The 21,878-nt window shown below is 31.0% G+C and overlaps 1 protein-coding gene and 1 long non-coding RNA gene across 2 annotated transcripts in view; one reads left to right on the top strand and one right to left on the bottom strand.

Moving 5' to 3' along the window:
- Positions 1-4,604: 4,604 nt before the first annotated feature.
- Positions 4,605-7,174, bottom strand: LOC126886593 (uncharacterized). Its single transcript, XR_007698705.1, has 3 exons — positions 6,836-7,174; positions 6,580-6,777; positions 4,605-4,784 (listed from the first exon to the last, which is right to left on the bottom strand). It is a non-coding gene; the product is annotated as an uncharacterized LOC126886593 (long non-coding RNA).
- Positions 7,175-18,685: 11,511 nt separating this feature from the next.
- LOC114336182 (uncharacterized) overlaps positions 18,686-21,878 on the top strand; it is a 120,134-nt gene continuing 116,941 nt past the window's right edge. The window contains exon 1 of the mRNA XM_028286512.2: positions 18,686-18,897. Coding sequence (XP_028142313.1) covers positions 18,793-18,897 — 105 coding nt within the window. The 5' untranslated portion in view covers positions 18,686-18,792. The remainder of the gene's footprint in view (positions 18,898-21,878) is intronic.

Below are 21,878 nucleotides of genomic sequence, written 5' to 3'. Positions count from 1 at the left end.
CTCTTTCTTTAAGAACAATTTAAATTCAAAATCAAAGATGTTATTCTTCATCGCTTGCCACATGTTTCTACTTAAGCAAATAAATTACAAGAAATTAAAAATAATGACCTAACGTCAACGCAACTTTTTTTAAATACCACGATAGCCAACTAGACCAGGGCGCATCGGTAAAAATTTTAGTACATTTGGACGTTGAGAGGTGACTCAAATTTTTTTGCAGAAATTGCTTGAAAATAAATCAAATAATATTATTTGAGTTATCCTCCCTCTCAAAAAGGTCCGGAACATTGTTTAAATAATTAAAATATCAAAAAATGAAGGAAAAATTCGATTCTTTTCTTCGTTTTTTGATTATAAATTTAAAACTATTCATTTTCGAGAAAAGTTATACTAACATGAAAGTTGCGAAATTAAATTTCCTACAATATAGAATTGGCTTAAAATTTAAAAAATAGTCACCCTTGTTGCAAAATAGCAATAATTGCGAAAAAAACAGACAAAAACAAGTATTGGCATTTTACGTTTTTCAACCATTTATGCTACACTTAGGACCTTCATATTTCACCCAAAAAAACTTTATGATACAGTAAAACAATACTGTAAATTTCATTAAGATCGTTTTAATATATTTTGCAAAACAAATTTTGCAATCCAGCTTTCGCAAAAAAAATTCATTTTTTCAAAATGTTACAGGACTGAAAATAGAGCAGATAGCAAGTTGAATTTGTTTTTGCGTATAGAAGTGTACTGTAACTTACATTTGAAATTTGCAAAATTAAAATCGATTACCTATCACGGCGTCAGGAATTTTTTTAAATAAACATTAATTATTGGTGCTACGCGCAGGACAGCGGATAGTTTGCTCTGATTGGGCATTCCAATGACCTTTGATAATGATTGATACATTTTAAGTTTTATTACATTTCGATATAAAGAAATAAATTTGTTTATTGCAAAATAAAAACAAATACTCTATCCTTTGAAATAACACTTTTATTAGCAAAAACTTTCTTTGTTCATAAATTTTAACTTAAAGAATAAAAGTTTATTATTTTTAAAAATATGCAATTGTTTAAACAATATTTCGCAATGAATAATAAAATTAGTTTGATTTTTGTGGAATTAAAATATTAAAATACAACAAAATATAGAGTAAAATAATAATATATTAGATAAAGATTGGAAGACATTTTGGTGGAAATCAACTTGTGTGAATCGAATACCGCTGTCCTGCGCGTAGCACCAAAAATTAATGTTTATTTAAAAAATTTCCTGACGCCGTGGTAATAAATCGATTTTTATTTTGCAAATTGCAAATGAAAGGTACAGTACTCTTCTATAAGCAAAAAAAAATTAACTTGCTATCTGCTTTATTTTTAGTCCTGCAACATTTAAAATCAATTAATTGTTTTTGCGAAAGCTGGATTGCAAAATTTATTTTGCAAAATCTATTAAACCGAACTTAATGAAATTTACAGTGTTGTTTTACTATATCATAAAGTTTATCTGGGTAAAATACGAAGGTCCTAAGTGTCGTATAAATGGTTTAAAAACGTAAAATTCGAATACTTGTTTTTGTATGGTTTTTTACGCAATTATTGCTATTTTGCAACAAGAGTGATATGACTATTTTTTAAATTTTTAACCAATTCTGTATTGTAGGAAATATAATTACGCAACTTTTATATCAGTACAACTTTTCTCAGAAATGAATAGTTTTAAAGTTATAACCGAAAAACCAATAAAAAAAATCGAATTTTTCCTTCATATTTTGATATTTTGATTATTTAAACAATGTTCCGGACCATTTTGACTGGAAGGATAACTCAAATATTATTATTTGAGTTATTTTCAAGTTATTTCTGCAAAAAAATTTGAGTCACCTCTCAACGTCCATCTCAAAACAGATGCGCCCTGGACTAAATTGCAAAATGATCGGAAATGTATACCTAGTCGTAATATTCATTTAAAAACAATAACAATACAAGAACACAGCTCTATATAAACAAGCGATAAACTCGTCAATAATATAGTACCTAATTACACTAATAATATAAGACGATCAACGATCATACCTCAAGGAGCGTTAATAAATGTTTCAAATAAGAGCCAATTCATATTACACTTAATATTTTAAGAGAAAAGTTAATGCCTTGAAAGTGGCTGGAAAAAGATTATGGCAGGTCCTGGCCAAACTACTCACTAGATGTAATCCCATATTGACATAATATACAGTGCAGTCACTGAAGGTGGATATGAGTTATTACCTGTGATTTAGGTGAACTTTCATCGATTTTGTTCATCGATCATGGTGCCAACTTGCGCTTTTATCCTGAGGGTGGATGCCACCCCTTCTCGTTGGTGAAAATTATTTTATTAAAAATTATGCCAGAAATTGATAGCGGGACAAATTATAAGGATTATTTTTTAATGATTTTAACTTCCAATTTTATAGTAAGATTTTTGTTCACGTGTTTAATTCACAAGAATCTACAGGTCGAGCAAGTCTCGTAAATTTCACGATTGCGAGCCACGCTTCACGCAACCGTGTTTGCGTACTTGTGTTTCGAGTTGCGTGGTTGTACGGAGTTATATTTACCAATTCGCGCAATCGTACTTGAGACGCTGTGTCAGGTGAGGTGTTTGAAAATTTGTGTAACTTGATTCTTGATTCTGTGGTGTGAAGGTGGTTAAACTTTTGGTTTATTTTTTTTTCGCAGAAAATTTTTAGATGAAGTAATTGTATGATGAAGATAACACAGAAAATACAAGAGGGCAGCATACTTTGCAAAACAACTGTTACAATTTGAAATCAACAAGTTGTTGTCTTGCAGGTAAAAAAAGTGACTTTTAAAAAAAATTATATCTTGGAAACTAAAAATTATTTTTATTTATAATTGAAACATGTAAAAGTATAGTACTCTCAAAAAAATTTCAGCCAAAAATATTCATTTTTGTAGAGTTGACTGCAATTTTTCGACAACAGCCCTTTTTTGCGGTGAGCAGCCTAAAAGTCCAGTCTCATCTGAAATCAAAGTTTCTTGTAGTTTATACCTCTGGCTAGTGAATGAACAAAGGATTTTTAATTAGATGAGGTCATTTTTGTTTTATAAAAAAAAACTACTTTAAAAATGAGAAAAATTGGGGTCAAAAATGTGTTTAAACTTATGTAAAATATTCAAATTTCATTTTTTTTAATTCCTTCGTTCATATTCTAGCCAGAGGTATAAACTACAAGAAACTTTTTGATTTCAGATGAGACTGGACTTAGTTATGCTGCCAACGCAAAAAAAACTTAAACTCTACAAAAATGAATATTTTTGGCTGAAACTTTTTTTGAGACTACCTTAAGTACTATACTTTTACATGTTCCAATTATAAATAAACATAAATTTTAGTTTTCGAGATATAATTTTTTTAAAAAGTCACTTTTTTTACCCACAAGACCTATGTAACCCCTTAAAAAAATGTTTCGAAGAATATGTTTGATGGCCAAGATGCATACATATATTTAGAAGGAAAGTTCCTGATTTCTGTAGTATAATACATAATACCAAAGAGGAAGTAGCCCTAAGCGCCGGACTCCACTTGCGATTTGTAGTTGTGAAGATTGAACACATTCTTTCAAATAGAAGTCAATCCATGATTATTTAGTCACAAATGGATTGACTTGTATTTGAAACAATGTGTTCAATCTTCCTGATTACAAATCGCAAGTGGAGTGCGGCGGTAATAACACCAAAATATTCCATATAGGTCCATAGAAGGTACACAGACATTGAAAAATTCCTGGAATATCCCCGAAAACATGTTCCCTGAACATCCCAGGAAAATCCTGTGTCAGCATTTTAAACATTACCTGAATGTCTTATTGGAACATTCCATGAATGTCCACGAATGTTCTCTGGACATTCAAAATATATTTTGTAGACATTCCCTGGATATACCAGAAATACAGTGATGAGCGCTCTAATAACCGGCAAAATAGCACAAAAGATGTATTAAGTAGTGAGATAAAAAGACATGAAACTAGTCGAGCTGGGAAATTTAGCGATATTAACTTATATATTTAGATTGTATTGATTGTGTACCACCTTCAGACGTATCAGACGAGTTTGGAAACTACCACTGTCACAGTGACAATTTTAGTTGACATACTCCTCCGATATGTGTAAAGGTGGGATCAATATAACGTAAATTTAAAGGTTAATTTCGCTAAATTTCCCAGCTCGACTAGTTTCATTTCTTTTTATCTCACAACTAAATATGTTGCCCATATTTTTCCGGTTATTAGGGCACTCATCACTGTACATCCTTGCTGATGTGACAATACCTCCTATCTGTTTTTTCATGAGTTTTGTATGAGAGATGGAAAAACATGTTTTAAGGTCACCTCCTGTGTTCATATGTAAGTTTTGACTTGTTTTGTAGTTCATAGATAGTTTAATTTACTACAAAACAAGTCAAAAAATATCATATGAAAACAGGAGGTGACCCTAAGACAAGTTTTTAGTCTCTCTTACAAAACTCATGAAAAAAAAACAGATAGGATGTATTATTACATCACTGACGATATGTGGCCATACCAAATAATACATCCTTGATAAATATAAACATTTTTATTGAACAAAATCTTTTCATACATTTTTTTAATGCAATTTACTGATATTCCTAAATATTTCAGAAAAATGTGTCACATTTGCTTTGTAAACCTTTCTTTTGCCTTTCGTAGCCATATTCCGTTTCCTTCCTGGTTTTTTGTAGACCACTTCTCTCAGCTGATTCTAAAAAAAAATAAAATAAATGGTAATTTTTCTATCCTTTACAATTAACAATCAGAAGAAATATTATTTACAGATAATGATATGCATAATAATAATAGGTTTGTTCTAGCATCAGTTTCAAACAGTTTGAAACCATCAGCGAATAGTGGACCAGCGCGAGTAGAGGGGATCGCACTGGTGACTGTATTATGTTCTTTTACTGACCAACTGTTTGCTGACGGTTTTTGACTAGTTTGACTGTTTGCTAGAATAAACCTAATAATAATGAATATTTTGTATTTTGACAATGACATCTGATGTGGAAGTCAAAACATTAATAAAATTATTTTTTCAAGTTAACTTTCACATGCGCGTCTTAAAATTGTACTTTTAATACTTATATCATAAATAACTATTAAAACTATCTTAAGAGGAAACAGTATCGATCAACAGGTAGCGAAAATGTGTTCCAAGATTGCGGCTGTAATTTTGAATATTTTTTCGAGATATTTGGCACACATATTCTTAATATAATAAAGAATGGCGGTACAGAGCCCAATTTGAAAAATATATTAATATGTGGAAATTACTCTGTAATTAAATACAATATAAAAAAACGAGCTTGTACCGCCATTAAGAAGAACAAAAAAATACACTTTCTTCAAATACAACTTTTTTATCCGATTTTGTGTTATTTTGGAACTACTAAAATGTTTTATTTCATTAGTAGTTCCAAAATTACACAAAATCTAGGCATCGGATAAAAAAGTTTATTTGAAGAAAGTGTATTTTTTTGTTCTTCTTAATGGCGGTACAGGCTCGTTTTTTAAATATTGTATAATTACAGAGTAATTTCCACATATTAATATATTTTTCAAATTGGGCTCTGTACCGCCATTCTTTATTATTTTACGAATACGTGTGCCAAATACCTCGAAAAAATATTCAAAATTACAGTGGCAATCTTGGAACACGTTTTGGCTACCTGTTGATCGCTACTGTATTAACTTAAAACATTGTAATTTGCTAAACCAGTATATTTTACTCTACTACTACTCTACTAGCTACCTCATTTTCCAGTTTCTAAAGACTTGTTTACATGGGTAGAGTTTTGAGGAGAGTAGAGTAGCGGTAGTACTCAACCAAAAATGGCTTGATACCATTCACATGAGGAGAGTACAAGTATAGTACTGATGCTAGTATAGTGAAACCGATTTTTGTATTTTTAAACACTCTTGATTATAAGTGCACCTTAAATTCTTAATTTTTTGCTTAAGCTCGTTTACTCCAAAGCCCCCTTTGCCATTCTTTCGACGATTTCATCCTCCGCAGCTTGCTGCAAACTTTTATTTCTGTAGTATACACTACCTAAATTCCATAAACACTGGTATTCGCCGTATTATAGCTCTACAAGTTTTAAAGTTTCATCTTCGGTGAACTTCATTTTCACTATTTACACAAAACACAATTCCAGCCAGAATGACAGCGCCCCCATGTACTCTCCTACCTACTCTATTCTGCCATAATTGAGCGTGTTCCATGGGTAGAGTGTGCAGCCGAGTAGACATTTTGGCAGTAGTGGTGGTCATAGAGTAGTTACTTTGCCATAGGTTGCTAGTCACTCTACTTTAACTCCAACTATACACTCTACCAGCTATTCTACTGTGCTGAGCATTTTTACAGGTAGAGTTACTCTACTCTATCAAGTACTTGCATCATTACTCTACCCGTGTAAACAAGTCTTAAATCTACTGAATGAAAATCTACTTAATCTTAATCTACTCTTAATGAAAAATGTCTAAAATCATTTACCCACCTAGTATTATTGTAGAATTTAAGACAGTCCAGTGCCTTATAAATAATTTCAATATGAATATTTTTTCCTTTAATTCTCCTTTGATACCACTCCATTTTAGATTTTGGGGAACTTATTTCATTGTGTTTATAGCCCATATTTATTGAAGGAATCTGGAGATTGTTATTATCGATTAAGTCGGCTGGTTTTCCTATTTTCCTATAAGATTAAAATGTTAACATCTTCAAAAATCGTTACTGTTGTAATTGTAACTTACCAGATATAAAATGATTACAGCAGACAGGACAGGAAAATTTTCATTTCGCTAGTAAAACCTGTACATTGTATTGCATTTAACCATTGTTGTCTCTCAGATACCTTATTTAGTTCAGTTTAAAAGTGAACTGTATCTTGACTTTACAATTACTTTGCATTTCACACTTCAAAACACAACACCAATGAAGCATATTATCTTTCTAAATTAATACTTCCAGAGAAGATGTTAAATTAATCTTTGTACAACACAAAATTACAAAGAAATACAACTAAAATTATCTAAAACTCATGAAGAACAGATAGAATAAGATTTATCTTTTACACCCAGTAGCCATATTGAGAATAGTATACTATAGTATTTTTACTACAAAAACGTTATTACGTAGGTCAAAATTTTTGACGTAAGAGAACTGTCAAAACTTTAGAATGTGACTTTTCATTATTGCCGTGGTTATAATAAACATAGCAATAATGAAAAGTCACATTCTAATGTTTTGACAGTTCTCTTACGTCAAAAATTTTGACCTACGTAATAACGTTTTTGTAGTAAAAATACTATACCTTCATATTATTATGAATCACTGAATCAGTAGAAACGATTATTTAAATTTGGTAAATATAACTCCGCACGACCACGCAACTCGAAACACAAGTACGCAAACACGGTTGCGTGAAGCGTGGCTCGCAATCGTGAAATTTACGAGACTTGCTCGACCTGTAGATTCTTGTTTTAATTCTGTCCAATCAGATTAAAATTATACTGGGAATAATCTACTGTAGAAAATTACCGATAGAAAACGAAAATAATCTTACGAATATCACACGACAGTAAGAATAAGTAAGAAAATAATGATTCGTTTTCTCTCAAATTTGTTGTCATTGGACAACAAATTTTCGAAAAACTGTCGCATTATTGTCCATTTATTCCCACTCTCTTGTGATATTATACCGGAAAATTTGTTATCTAAAGTTATAAAAATAAATCAGTACGTTTTGAATAATTAAAGATCAAAGATTTTAATTTTTCATTAAAAATGTTTGTTTTAAAGCGGGTTTTCATAAATAACTCAAAAACTATAAGTTTTTATAAAAAAGTTATTACATATTACCAAAATCAAAGCTAATAAAAAATTAAATAAATTCCATACCTTACCTTGAAAAATCTTCTAATTATAACTAAGTGAGTTATAGGCAATTGAATGTGTATTTATTTATTTATTTATTTATTTATTTATATATTTATTTATTTATTTAGTTATTTATTTATTTATTTATTTATTTATTTATTTATTAATTTTTTTTTTTCGGTGCGTACCTATTCAATATGCAATAGGTCGCCCATAGTTATTACAGCATTTTTAATAATTTACGGTTTAACTGATTCCAGTTAAAACTTTGTATTATATTACACAGAATATTGAGATAAGCCATATTTTACGTTTATCTATACAGTTTAGAAGAGTTCTTTTATACCAAATTATTTGTTATATACTTATAACACTGATGACATCAATAATTGTAAATATGTACATAATGTCCATGAAAGATAATCTATCCGATAATCAATTTAGCTTTGTGCAGGGCAGATCAACAACAGATGCAATTTTCATTGTAAGTGAACTAATGGAAAAATACAGGAATAAAGGGACCAACGCTCATATGGTATTCATTGATCTTGAGAAAGATGATATAGTTCCTCGAGAGATTCTGTGGTGGGCACTCGATAAGAAAGGAGTCTCTGGCGAATATGTAAAGATTGTAAGAGATATGTATAAGGGAGTAACGACTAGTGTTAGGACAGGTGTGGGAGAGACTGATAAATTTCAGGTGAAAGTAGGATTGCACCAAGGCTCGGTGCTTAGTCCTTATAATTTATTCTCATTAGTTTTGTACCAGATAACATCGAAACTACAGGATAGCATTCCTTGTTGCCTAATGTATGCTGATGATGTAGTGTTAATAGGAAATAGTAAAATAGACTTAAAACAAAAACTGGAACAGTGGAGACAACCTCTGGAGGAAAACGGTTTAAAACATAGTAGGACAAAAACAGAGTATTTGGAATGTTCATTTAAAGGTGGAGTTACTACAAATAAAATGGTATCTTTGGATGATGAAATGATTGCGAAAAGCAATAGTTTTAAGTACCTAGGATCGGTAAAACAGAGTAATGGAGAAATAGATGGAGATGCATGCAGTAGAATTAGGGCTTGATGGATGAAGTGCAAAGAAGCGAGTGGTGTGTTATGTGACAGAAAAATTCCAATGAAGCTGAAGGGAAAATTCTATAAAACAGCCACAGGACAGGCTATGATGTACGGAACTGAATGTTGGACAGTGAAAAAGAAAGAGGAACAACAAATGCATGTGGCGGAAATGAGAATGCTTAGATGGATGAGTGGAGTAACAAGGAAGGATAAAATTAGAAATGAGCATATTAGGGGAAGTCTAGAGGTGTGGCATCAATTGATGCCAAAATGAGAGAAAATAAGTTAAAATGGTTTGGTCATGTTCACCGTCGAGACGTTAGTCACCCAATACGAAGAATAGCTGAAGTGCAGATTCCTGGAAGGAGAAGGAGAGGAAGGCCAAAGAAGACCTAGAGGGAGACGATAAGGCAGGATATGTTGGTAAAGGGGATTAACATTGATATGACCCAAGATAGAATTGTGTGGAGAAATGCAATTAGGAAAGACGACCCCGCATAGGGATAGGGCGAAGAGAATGACGATGATGATGTCCATGAATGATTTGTAATTAGCTAATATTTATTTACATTTATCTAGTCGACTAATACAGTTACCACCATAGTGTACTGTATTTTAGCCAGTATAATAAATGCTAGTACAATGACCAGTACAATTTTTAAGATATTAAAAAAAGAGCAATGTCGTATAATGTAAACTTTTGAGCTACCTACAAATTTATTACAATAAAATATATTTTTTACGAGTATTTATTAAGGATAGACAATAAAAAAAATAAGGTTTCTTTTAAAAAACAAAGAGTAAGTTAGTTTATTTAATATTCAATGAATATTTGTCAAAAATCAAGAGCTTATTAGCAAATGCAGAACAACTATACCTACTTTAGAATTTTTAAGCAGTCTAAATCTATATTTAGAATTCCATCAGCTTTTAGCTTAAATTTGGAATGAGTATTAAGATGTGACTTGGGAAACTTAAATGCGAGAAAGGGACCGAAAAGACGCTAATAATTTAAAGTTCATCATCGTCAGTTTACTGTTCAAGTAGTCTTCCCTACGAGGCGACGCGACATTCAACAAGACTAAAGACAAACAGAAAAAGCTCAAAGTTATAGACACTACATTGTCGGGCATTGAGATTTATTTGCCAAACCAAGTTTTTAGACATGGAAAACTATACAATGCCTTTTCACGAGGTCGTCGCGTCGTACACAGATATTCACGTAAAAGTTTAAAAAGAAGCTTTTTCATCTGCGAATATATTTTAAATTAATACTTTTTTCGTATTATGCATCTTTTCTATCTAAATGAACTAAAGATATATTTCTTCCTGAAAAATTTTGTCTTTATAGTAGTTATGAATTCGTCAAAAATTTTGTTAAAGAAATATCAGTTTATCCAGATCCTTTTGATACCGTAGGTATCTGGGATGAGTCAATTTTCCCCTTAGAGGGAGTGTGAGCCGTATATCAGTTTTATTATTATTCTTTATTATAATATTATTACCGGAGAACGGCCGTTCTCGCCAGTGGCGCACATCCACACTCCCCTACACGCGACACTATATATACACGAAATTTTCGATTTTCTAAATCTGACTGAATTTAAAATTGGGCCAACTCCCATCTTAAAGTTCAGTAAGACTCACCCATTTATATGTCAACCATCCATTTTGGTCCACACTTTCGATTTAGGGTCTGTCTTTCGTTCTCGTCTCCAAAACTCCCAACAACTTTCAAAATTGAACTACGAGTTGCGGCTTCTAATATTACTGATTATTACCTTTCTAGCGCATGTCTAATTTTGAAAATCGGTTATACCATTCAAAAGTTACCGAGCTCAGAATTATAACTCAATTTTTATTTAAAAAAGGGAAAATTTGTGGATATGTATGTATGTATGTATGTATGTATGTATGCATATATGTATGTATGTATGTATGTATGTATGTATATGTGTATGTATGTATGTATGTATGTATGTATTGGTATGATCTGCTCTCGATTACTTTTATATTAATTATTATTTATTTGATCAATTATTTAATTAAGGCAAATCATACATAAAAATATTAAAAAAAAAATTTCAGGGTGCCTTTTGTCAAAAAAAATTTAATTAAATTCTCTTAGGTTATACTTATCCTTTCTCGTGGCTTCAGTATCTCTTAGTTGATCCTTATCGGGATAAAATAGGAAAAGGAAATAAATAGAAAAATCATAAATAAACATATACAAATACCTTTATTATCAACAGCAATGCTCTATAAATTTATCAATTAAATCCTGTGGGCATAACTGTCCAAAAGAAACTTTTACCATATAAATTAATCTAATTCAAACAAATATTTATCGCTTTGTTCTTGATACCCTTAATAAAAAACAAGCTAAACAAACAAATTTGGTATTCGCAAATTACTTATACATCCTCTTAAATTTTTGAAATGTTGGAATCTTAAATGCATATGCTTCTACGTAAAAGAATTTAACTTCTGATTATAAAGAAAATCTATCACATAGGTTATTGACTGACCTTTTTGATTCACACACAATGATGTCTCCTCTTGACCCAAACAGCTCCTCCTTGTTGATTATGTTAGGCTACCAATCAAAGCCCTCTCCGTTCTCAGCAAACAATCCAGCAGGATACCAGCCTATTTCTCCCAAACACAAGCCAGGCCTCTTTTTGCCAGCACTCGTTCAATAAACTCCAAAGCTCTCTCCTCTCTTTCTCTCAACAATAATCTCCTGAGACCCAAATATCTTTTTTACTTGGTGTCACAAATAATTTTAATAAGGATAATTCTTGTAACTTACTCTCTTGGACTTTACAGAATTAAAGAGGTATTTCTTCTCGATTTGATTTGTCTCTCGTTCCACTTTTCAGCTACTCTCACTATCAAAACAAACACTAGTACTTGCTTCTGAACTACTCACGAAAACTCTTGACTGCTCTTCTCGAATGCCGGTAACACCATAATCCCTCTTTCAAAAACTATCTGAAAATGCAACCTTCTCTCCTTCCCATTCTAAATTGCCTAACCAATCAGAGACATTTCTTCTTCCCCATTCTTTTTTTTTTTATTCAAAACACCCACTCATACTTTCAAAAATATTCCTACCATCATAATAATTACTTTTGGGAAATTCTACAAAATTTACTCGGGGTTAAACAAAAAGAGATTAAAATTCCAAACTTTCTTTACCTCAATTTTCTAAGAACTAATTACTTATGACTTCTACCTTTCCCGTAATAAACAATCGGTTTAAAATAATAATCCTAAATAACTTTAACTTCACCTTTGATGTGCCAATTGTGTTCAAAAGTGCCAATAACTTGGATTAAAGTTTAAATATTTCTTTTCAAGATTCCGAAGGCTGATCGGGTCTAACTTCAATTTAGACCGTAGTTTTTTAATTATTAATTATGCGTGTCCATTCGATTTTTTTGCCGGTGCGACGCGCACTATTTTCAAAAATCTCCCTTTTTGCCCCGAAAAATACTTTTTCTAGATTCTTTGGGACATTCTAAATAAAATAAGTGTCTTGACATTTTTTTCAAAAGTTAATAGTTTTAAAGTTATAAGCGATTTAAAATCCGTAAAATGACAAAAAAAAAACACATTTTTGCATTTTAATTCGCTTGTCACTTTAAAACTAGTAAATTTTGAGAAAAATGTTAAAAAACTTATTTTGTTTAGAATGTCCCAAAGAATCTAGAAAAAATATTTTTCGCAGGAAAATAGGAGATGTTTAAAATAGAGCGCGCCGCACCGGCCAAAAAATCGGATTAAAGAACTATAGTCTAAAATTGAAGTTAGACCCGATCACTCTTCGGAATCTTGAAAAGGAATTTTTAAACTTAAATCCAAGTTATTGGCACTCTTCAAAATACTAATTTAAATATGAGTTTTTAAGCCTCGACAATGAGTATTTTCGCGTTTTTTAAATTTTAAATCGCCTATAACTCGAAAACTGTAAATTTTCGAGAAAAATTATATAATACCTTTCTTGTTTAGAATTACTCAAAAAACGTGAAAATATATTTTTGGAGCAATAAAATGTGATCTTATATATTTGTTTAAAAAAATTGTTTAAACAATTTCTGTCCAAAATTCCGTCCGACACCCTTCAAATTTGTTTGGGACATTTTTGGATATGAATCCGCAGAGAAACCAAATAGTGGAGCCACTGAAGTTGGATATGAGCTATTACCTCTGATTTCGTTGAACCTCCATCGATTTTCATGAAAATTGGTGAGTAGTTAGAGAATACCTCAAGGAACAAAGGTGACATCATGCCAACTTGTGCTTTTACCCTGGGGGTGGATGCACCCCTTTTCGGGGATGAAAATTATTTAATAAAAATAATACCATAAATCGATATAGGGACAAATTCTAAGTAAAATTTTTATATAAAGTTATTAAAATAAATCAAACCTTTTTGAGTTATTAAACATCAAAAATTTTAATGTTTCGTGAGAAAAATCCATCTTTTTAACCGATTTTTCATAAATAACTCAAAAACTGTAAGTTTTTAGAAAAAGTTATTTTTACCAAAATTGAAGCTAATAAAAAATTTAATAAACTCATTACTAAAAAAACATTCTAATGTTAATTTGAAGTGAGTTATAGGTAATTGAATGTATATTTTTTTCGGCGAGTACCCAAATCCAAATATTCAATCTTAAATAACGTGAAAATTATGCATTATATAACATAAAGTATTAAACATTTGTCAAAGTACTTAAAAATATCTATCAAATGAGTCCCCGAACAAGTTGATAGCATTAAAAGTTTATGCACCAAAAATTTTTCAAAATTTATCTTTTAAAATTTTTTCTAAAAAATGGTGTTGTTTTTTTTTAATAACTCCGTCAATTTTTAAGATATTAGGTTCACGTAAAAACCATTTGAAAGCTATTTTCAAGGGATAATAAATCAAGTCGAATTTATCCTTTTAAGCCTCTTACTTTTTTAAAAGTAAAATGTTAAAATAGTCCCGGTTACATGGTTGTCGCAGCAAAATTTAAGTTTAAAACGTTTCTATCTCGGTTATTTCTTACCCTAGAGAAATTAGTCCTGTCGCCAGGGGGGGTACAACGGCCTTCTTAATTCAGATGGACTTACCCAAGTTTTTTTTATGTATTTTGGCCCGTAGAACACGAATTTTTTGGGTAAGAGTTGATCCGGATGTCGATAAGATTGTTATAAACAAAGAACTTGAGGAATTACATAACAGCGATTTCTCGAAAAACAAAACATTTTTTTGTATTTTTTGGGTCATTCTAACCAAAAAATGTTCCTTCAAGTTTTTTCGTAGGATGCATAGTTTTCGAGATAAATGCGGTTGAACTTTCAAAAAATCGAAAAATTGCAATTTTTAAACCCGAATAACCTTTGAATAAAAAATAAAATAGGAATTCTGCTTACCGCCTTTAAAAGTTTGAGTAAAATTATATCTGTTTTCAATATTTGCATTGATAAAAATTTCTTTTTTGATTGTTAAAAAAAGCTATAAACACATAGTGTTTCCCGTGCCTAATACATGCGTTTTAATGCATGCTACATAGAAATAGCCCCGCTTGCACTTCTACCTCTGCTACCTAGGTACTCGTTCGATTTTAAATGAGAAATCATTAAAAACATCACTCAAGCACTAGCTGTTTATAGCTTTGTTTAACAATAAAATAATAAATATTTAGCAATACAAATAATTAAAACCGATAAAATTTGACTTGAACTTTCAAATGCGGTAAGCAGAATTGCTATTTTATTTTTTAATCAAAAGTTATTCGGGTTCAAAAATTGCAATTTTTCGATTTTTTGAAAGTTCAACCGCGTTTATCTCGAAAACTATGCATCCTACGAAAAAAATTGTAGGAACATTTTTTGGTTAGAATGGCCCAAAAATACAAAAAAATGTTTTATTTTGCGAGAAATCGCTGTTATGTGATTTCTCAACTTCTTGGTTTATAACAATCTTATCGACATCCGGATCAACTGTTACCAAAAAAATTCGAGTTCTACAGGTCAAAATACATAAAAAAATCTTGGGTAAGTCCATCTGAATACAGGAGGTCGTTGTACCCCCCTGGCGACAGGACTAAATAGTAAAAACGGTAGAATATTTGGTATGGAAAAAACTAAAATTTGGTTATATATAATTTTTTACGTATATTAAGTATTTTTGGAGTTATTATCAAAAAAAGATGAAAATTAAAATAATTTTAAAAATACTGATTTTCTTAAATTATATCTTTTTTTCAAAGATATGCATTCTAAACCGGTCAAGATTATTGAAATCATTACTTATACTAATATAAAGTTTTTCTAGTAAGGAATACTATAAATTTTAATTTTTGTGTGGAAATGGCGTATGTTTCATTTTTCACTTTTTCCTAAAAAAATCGAAAGGGCTCTCTTATTTTCATCATAACTTGTTTAATCTTGATGATATTAATTTCTATTGGAGCTCATTTAATATGTATTCAGAAGTACTTTAATAAGTACCTGACACGTATATTTTATAAAATGCATCGTTTTCCCGTTATTTGAGCTTGAATACTTAGATTTAATTACTCGTCTAAAAAAATATACATCCAATTACCCCTAACTCACTTTCAGTTAACATTAGTTTAGTTTTTGAAGCGAGTACTTTATTTAGTTTTTTATTAGCTTCAATTTTGGAATTGGAACTTTTTTATAAAAACTTCCAGTTTTTGAGTTATTTATGAAAAATTGGTTAAAAACATGGATTTTTCTCACGAAAAATTAAAATCTTTGATGTTTAATAACTCAAAAAGTTTTGACTTATTTTAATAACTTTATATAACAAATTTTACTTAGAATTTGACCCTCTATCGATTTATGGTATCATTTTTAATAAAATCATTTTCACCCACGAGAAGGGGTGGAATCGACCCCCAGGATAAAAGCGCAAGTTGGCATTATGTCACCTTTGTTCCTTGAGGTTTTCTCTAACTACTCACCATTTTTCATGAAAATCAACGGAGGTTCAACGAAATCGGAGGCGAAAACCTTCAGTGACTGCACTAAAATTAGAAATGTTTTTCAGACGGGAGCGGTCTCACCACATGGACTATTTTTCTATTGCTATTTCTTTTGACTTTTTGAATATTTTTAAAGCCTTTGGTCTAGGTCTAAATCTACACGATCTGATGTGGAATCGCTGTTATTTTCATACAACACTTTTTTCGAGTAATTTTTTAAATGTCACGTTTTTGTACCATTTTTAATTTATGAACTTTTCCAATTCACATCTAAATTATTTGTAACCTTAAACTAAAAACGTGTGAAATAGTATGTAGTTTTTTATACTAGTTTTGTATCTTGTTTAGGTTTTTTAATATAAAACGCCCGAAGGCACAAACTATCTGAAATCAAAAGTAATAGACATAGTTTAGTTACCAAAATAACACACGTTGTGTATATAATTAGAGTTTTTATCGATATATCATAATGTTTTATAATTTTTATATTTGTTACGACATTTTTTTTATTGATTTTACTCCAATTAAATTTTTAAAGAAGTTTTCACTGCCCCACTGAAAGTTTGCCATATCCGCCTCTGTTACAGAAGACCAAACAAAACAATATTCTTCGCAAGATTTCTGCAGGAGACCCTATTTCCCATGCTGCCGGCATTCACCAACTGGTCCATATGACATACTTGCTGTACGGCTAGCGTGTTCTGGTAATATAAAAACTTCCTCTTCTTTGGAAGTTCCCATTTCCCACAAAAAAAATAACACGAACTGTGATTTTGACCCCTTAAAACTAGCCTCATCCCAACTCTTGTTTCCATCCCTGGAGATTTTGCTTAGTTACGTCATGATCTACTTACTTCCAAATTTTGGTTTACTATATCGATCACAAACGTCACAAAAAATCCCTTATAATTTTTATATTCACCCCTGCTCCCACCCCTTTGTCGGCCATGCAGCGTTTCGCCCCTGGAGATTTTACTTAGTTACGTCATGACCTACTTATTACCAAATTTTGGTGCACTAGCTCAATCATCGGCGTCATAAAAAAATAATAAAAACCGCAACTTTCACCCCTTATAACTACCCTCAGCCCCCACTCTGGTTGCCGGCTCTGAGGATTTTACTTAGTTATGTCATGGTCTACTTATTCACAAATTTTGATGCACTGTATCACGAATGTCGCAAAAAAAACCTTATATTCTTTATATTCACTCCAACCTCCACCCCTTTGTCGGTAACGCAGCATTCCACCCCTGGAGACGTTACTTAGTTACGTCATGATCTACTTATTCCCAAATTTTGGTGCACTATCTCGATCATGAGCGTCACAAAAAAAAAATCAAAAAAACCTCGAATTTGACCCCTTATAACTACCCTCGTCCCCCACTCTGGTTTCCGGCCGTTGGGGAAAATCATGTACCCAACTTATTCAACATATCCCCGTATAGTTTTTCCATATTACTTATCACGCACAAATTCCCCTTTAATTTCTTCGACTAAGCGTGTGCTCACTACGGAGACCAAAGGATGGTATCCTAGCCTAGAGCATAGTATCATACTTTTTATATTCCTGAATTTTGGCATTCAAAATAATGCATTTATTTTACATAGCGACCGATAATACAGTTTCGATCGCCAGGTAAAATAAGTACATTGTTTTAAAGGCGATAATTCACGAATATGAAGACTACGATACCATGCTCTAGGCTAGGATACCATCCTTTGATCTCCGTAGTGAGCAAACCCTAAGAAATTGTAGATATTTTATTACCTACTTTGCTATAATTAACTAACTAAATAACTAACTAACTAGCTAACGAAAAATGAACTAACTTCGCTAGTTAGCTTTTTTTTCATAGCACCTGTAGTTTTGCCGAAAATCATGATAAACCGGTTTTACCCCTAAAAACTCACCCGCTTTTACTTAATTCCCGACCACATATCACCAATAAATTATTATTCCTTTCATTTTTGCTGCATTTTCTTCCTTTTAGAATGGGTTCCTATTGCTATTTTTGTTGACTTTTTACTTAATATTTTTAAAGCCTTCAGTCCAGGTCTTCATCTGAAGGATTTGTTGTCGAATCGCTGTTATTTTCATACAACACTTTTTCCGAGTAATTTTTTAAATGTCACGTTTTTGTACCATTTTTAATTTCAATATTTTGTACTTTTCCAATTTATATCTAAATTGTTTGTAATCTTAAACTAAAAACGTGTGGTAGTTTTTTAAACTAGTTTTGTATCTTGTTTAGTTTTTTATTATAAAACGCCCGAAGGCACAAACTATCTGAAATCAAAAGTAATAGACATGGTTTAGTTACCAAAATAACACACGTTGTGTATATAATTACAGGTCATATCGATATATCATAATGTTTTTATAATTGTTGTATTTGTTACAACGATATTTTTTTATCGATTTTACTCCAATTAAATTTTTAAAGAAGTTTTCACTGCCCCACTGAAAGTTTGCCATATCCGCCTCTGTTACAGAAGACCAAACAAAACAATATTCTTCGCAAGATTTCTGCAGGAGACCCTATTTCCCATGCTGCCGGCATTCACCAACTGGTCCATATGACATACTTGCTGTACGGCTAGCGTGTTATTGTCATATAAAAACTTCCTCTTCTTCGGAAGTTCCCATTTCGTTTGTAACTTTGGACATGCTTGGTCCTTGAAACTAAAAATTTTATTTATCAGATTTGATTTTTCAAAGATTTGTTTCAATTAATACCGTGAAAATGAACTGTAAAGTGATTTGTGTGGTGCTTAGCGGATTGTTTCTGTTTGAAGCTGCCCTCGCTAGTCCTGTTGTCGATGATTCTACAAATAATCATATTAATTCGGTAAGAAATACAATATTTGACAAACACAATGATATTTAAACATATATTTGATTTTAAATATGTAATTCTACAACTTTTATATTTAAATAAACCAAATTTTTTCAAGTTCATAAATTCAGAGGTACTTTTCTAAGCCCAAAAAACCAGAGTATATCTATTTTGACAAAAATCTTGATTGTAAAAATTCACCAGAAATTTCTTAATGTATTTTCTTAGTATCGTATCACTTACTGTTGACATACGTTTAGGAAACGACTTTTTTGATAAATTTTCCATTTTTTTCATAATACAACATCAACTCATGCTTAAAACTGTATTCCCGGGTAGTTACCGGGACAAATTTCCCCAGAAACCAGTAAAAAATAGAAATCTCAATTCACGGGAATTTTTACAAATTTCCCGGTTTTTTTTTAAATATTTTATTTGATATTATGAGCGGAGATGTTACTAACTCACAACGAATAAATGATTCTAATACAATTATTATCTCTGTTTGCTTAATAATCATTTTAAATTATTCCACTTAAAATATTTATTTTTCAATTATATTTTAAACCTTCCAAATTGGGCGTTAAATCAGATTGTATCATATCCGTCACCATAAACATTGTTCTGTTTATGCGACGATCTGATTCATTTGGAACCATCCAGAATTATAACATACATATTTATTTTGAATTCAAATTATGTTTATGAAGAATTAGTACATAGGAAGTTTAATACGTAAAAAAATTACTCACTGCACTAAAATGCATCAGACCGACATCAACAGAAAATCTGTTTTCAACTTCAGCAAGTTCTGTATAAAAAAGGAGCCACCCTGAAAGGTCAAACACTCAACAATTTATGTTTTTTTAAACCATATTTCAATAATAAAAACGAAGAAAATTCAGACTAAAAGCAAATTTATAAATATTTTTATAATTTCATTTAAAATTTTGAAGTTCTCTAAACATCTTTAATTTGTAATCAAATTAATACGTTTTTATACAAATTGCATTGCAAAATTAAGACAAAAACAATTTCTTGTTTTTATTTTTAATTTTTCCGATTCCCGGGAATTCTCGGGAAATCCAAATTACCGACTCCCGATTCCCGGGAAATCAAAAGGGGCCGGGAAAACGGAGCTCTACTCATGCTTCGTTTTTAATCATTTTACATTGATTATTATTTCATTCATAGAGATTCTGGCCAATAAAAACCGACAACCATAAAAATTACTGCGATTATTATTTTAACGATTTAAATTTAATTTAATTTAATTTTATCGATATTAAGAATACACAATAAAAAATTCCCTGTAGCTGGCTGTATAGTGTATACCATTAATTAAAATAAATTTATTGAAAAATTTCTCTCATAAAAGGTATATTTATTAAAAAACCCTTAAAAGGGCTACAATTATCACAGAACATTTTCGCTCTCTAACAGGAGCATTATCAGTATTCTTACAGGCTTAAGCAACCAAAAATACATAGGTTAAAACTATATCAATGTTGACTATATCTTACATTGGAAGCCACAGGGCCATATCTTTAGGGATTATATTCATCTTTTGGATTTCTCAATTAATTTTCCAATCCTTTTACATTTAAAAGTTTTTAAACATTAGACATTTGGTTAATATTTAAAAGGCTTTAACCTGTCGAAGGTTAAACTTCAAAACCTCGTAAGTAGATTTTTGGTTCGTTATGACTTTTATACTTTGTTGGTTTATAATTTTATATATCTTTTAAACTACGAAAGCTTGTAAGTCAATATTAAAATTTAATGGTACTAGTAAAATAAAATTTTAATATTGACTTACAAGCTTTCGTATTTTAAAATATATGTAAAATTATAAACAAACAAAGTATGAAAGTCATAAAGAACCAAAAATGGACTAACGAGGTTTTGCAGTTTAACCGTCGCTATGTATTTTTCGTGACTCAGCATCACAAGCCTGTAAGAACACTGATGATGCTTTTGTTAGAGAGCAAATACGTTCTGTGATACGTGCAGCCCTTTTAAAGCTTTCTAAATAAATAAAGGTACCTTTTATAAAGGAAATTTTTCATTAGATTTATTTGATAGTTTATATAGGATAGATTTTTCATTACGTGTTTAATTCTGTCCGATCAGATTATTATTATAGTGGGAGTAATCTATTTACCTAATTATACTGGGAAAAAATTTGAAGTGTTTTGCTTCTGTTTAATTACAACTAGTTTCCTAGTTTTGACAACTGTCACATTTAAGAAAGCGAACCATAATACACTTTTATTTCTGCATCTAAAGTCAAATTGTCACGAGAACAATAATACAAACCAGCAATTTTAAGCGCTTAGGTATAATTCGGTAAGCTTATTCCATGGATAAACCTGTATTTTTATAAATAATTCTAACTAATGTTTTATTGATATCTTCGACTGAATATTTGCTAATTTGTTTTGTTCACTTTGACAAGTTAAAAGACGTTAATTGTGGTAAAAATCATGGAATGTTTATTTACAAAGACTTGTAATTAATAGGCTTAATTTCGTAAATAAGTATTAACAAATAATTTGTTTCTCAGACTTGTCACGGCAATAGTCACTCCAGCCCTGCGGACTCTTCTGTCTGTTGCCAGGTAACAAGTTTTCAAACAATTTTCGACTGTTTTCAAACAGTCTTGCGATATTAATATTAATATATTGATTTAATAATTTCCCGTCGTCAAGCAGCACGTCAGTGGCCTTTCGTTCCTAGGCAAAAATAAACATTAAATGGCATTATCGAGAATTAATGTTTTACAACTTGTCAAAGAGAACATCATGAACATGTTTAGCATATATTCTGACGAAGATGTCAATAAAATATTAGGTAAAATCATTTGAAAATACAGTTTTGTACTACTCTCGTGACAATTTGACATAATTCCCTCCCCTTCGGGTCGGGAAATCAAAACTGTCAAATGGTCACTCGGAATAGAGATCGGTAATTTTAGAGCTCTTGTGTAATTA

The sequence above is a fragment of the Diabrotica virgifera genome, chromosome 6, assembly GCF_917563875.1.
Source record: "Diabrotica virgifera virgifera chromosome 6, PGI_DIABVI_V3a".
NCBI lineage: Eukaryota > Metazoa > Arthropoda > Insecta > Coleoptera > Chrysomelidae > Diabrotica > Diabrotica virgifera.
Note: the sequence above shows the minus strand (reverse complement) of the source record. Positions and strands in the feature narration are given on the sequence as shown.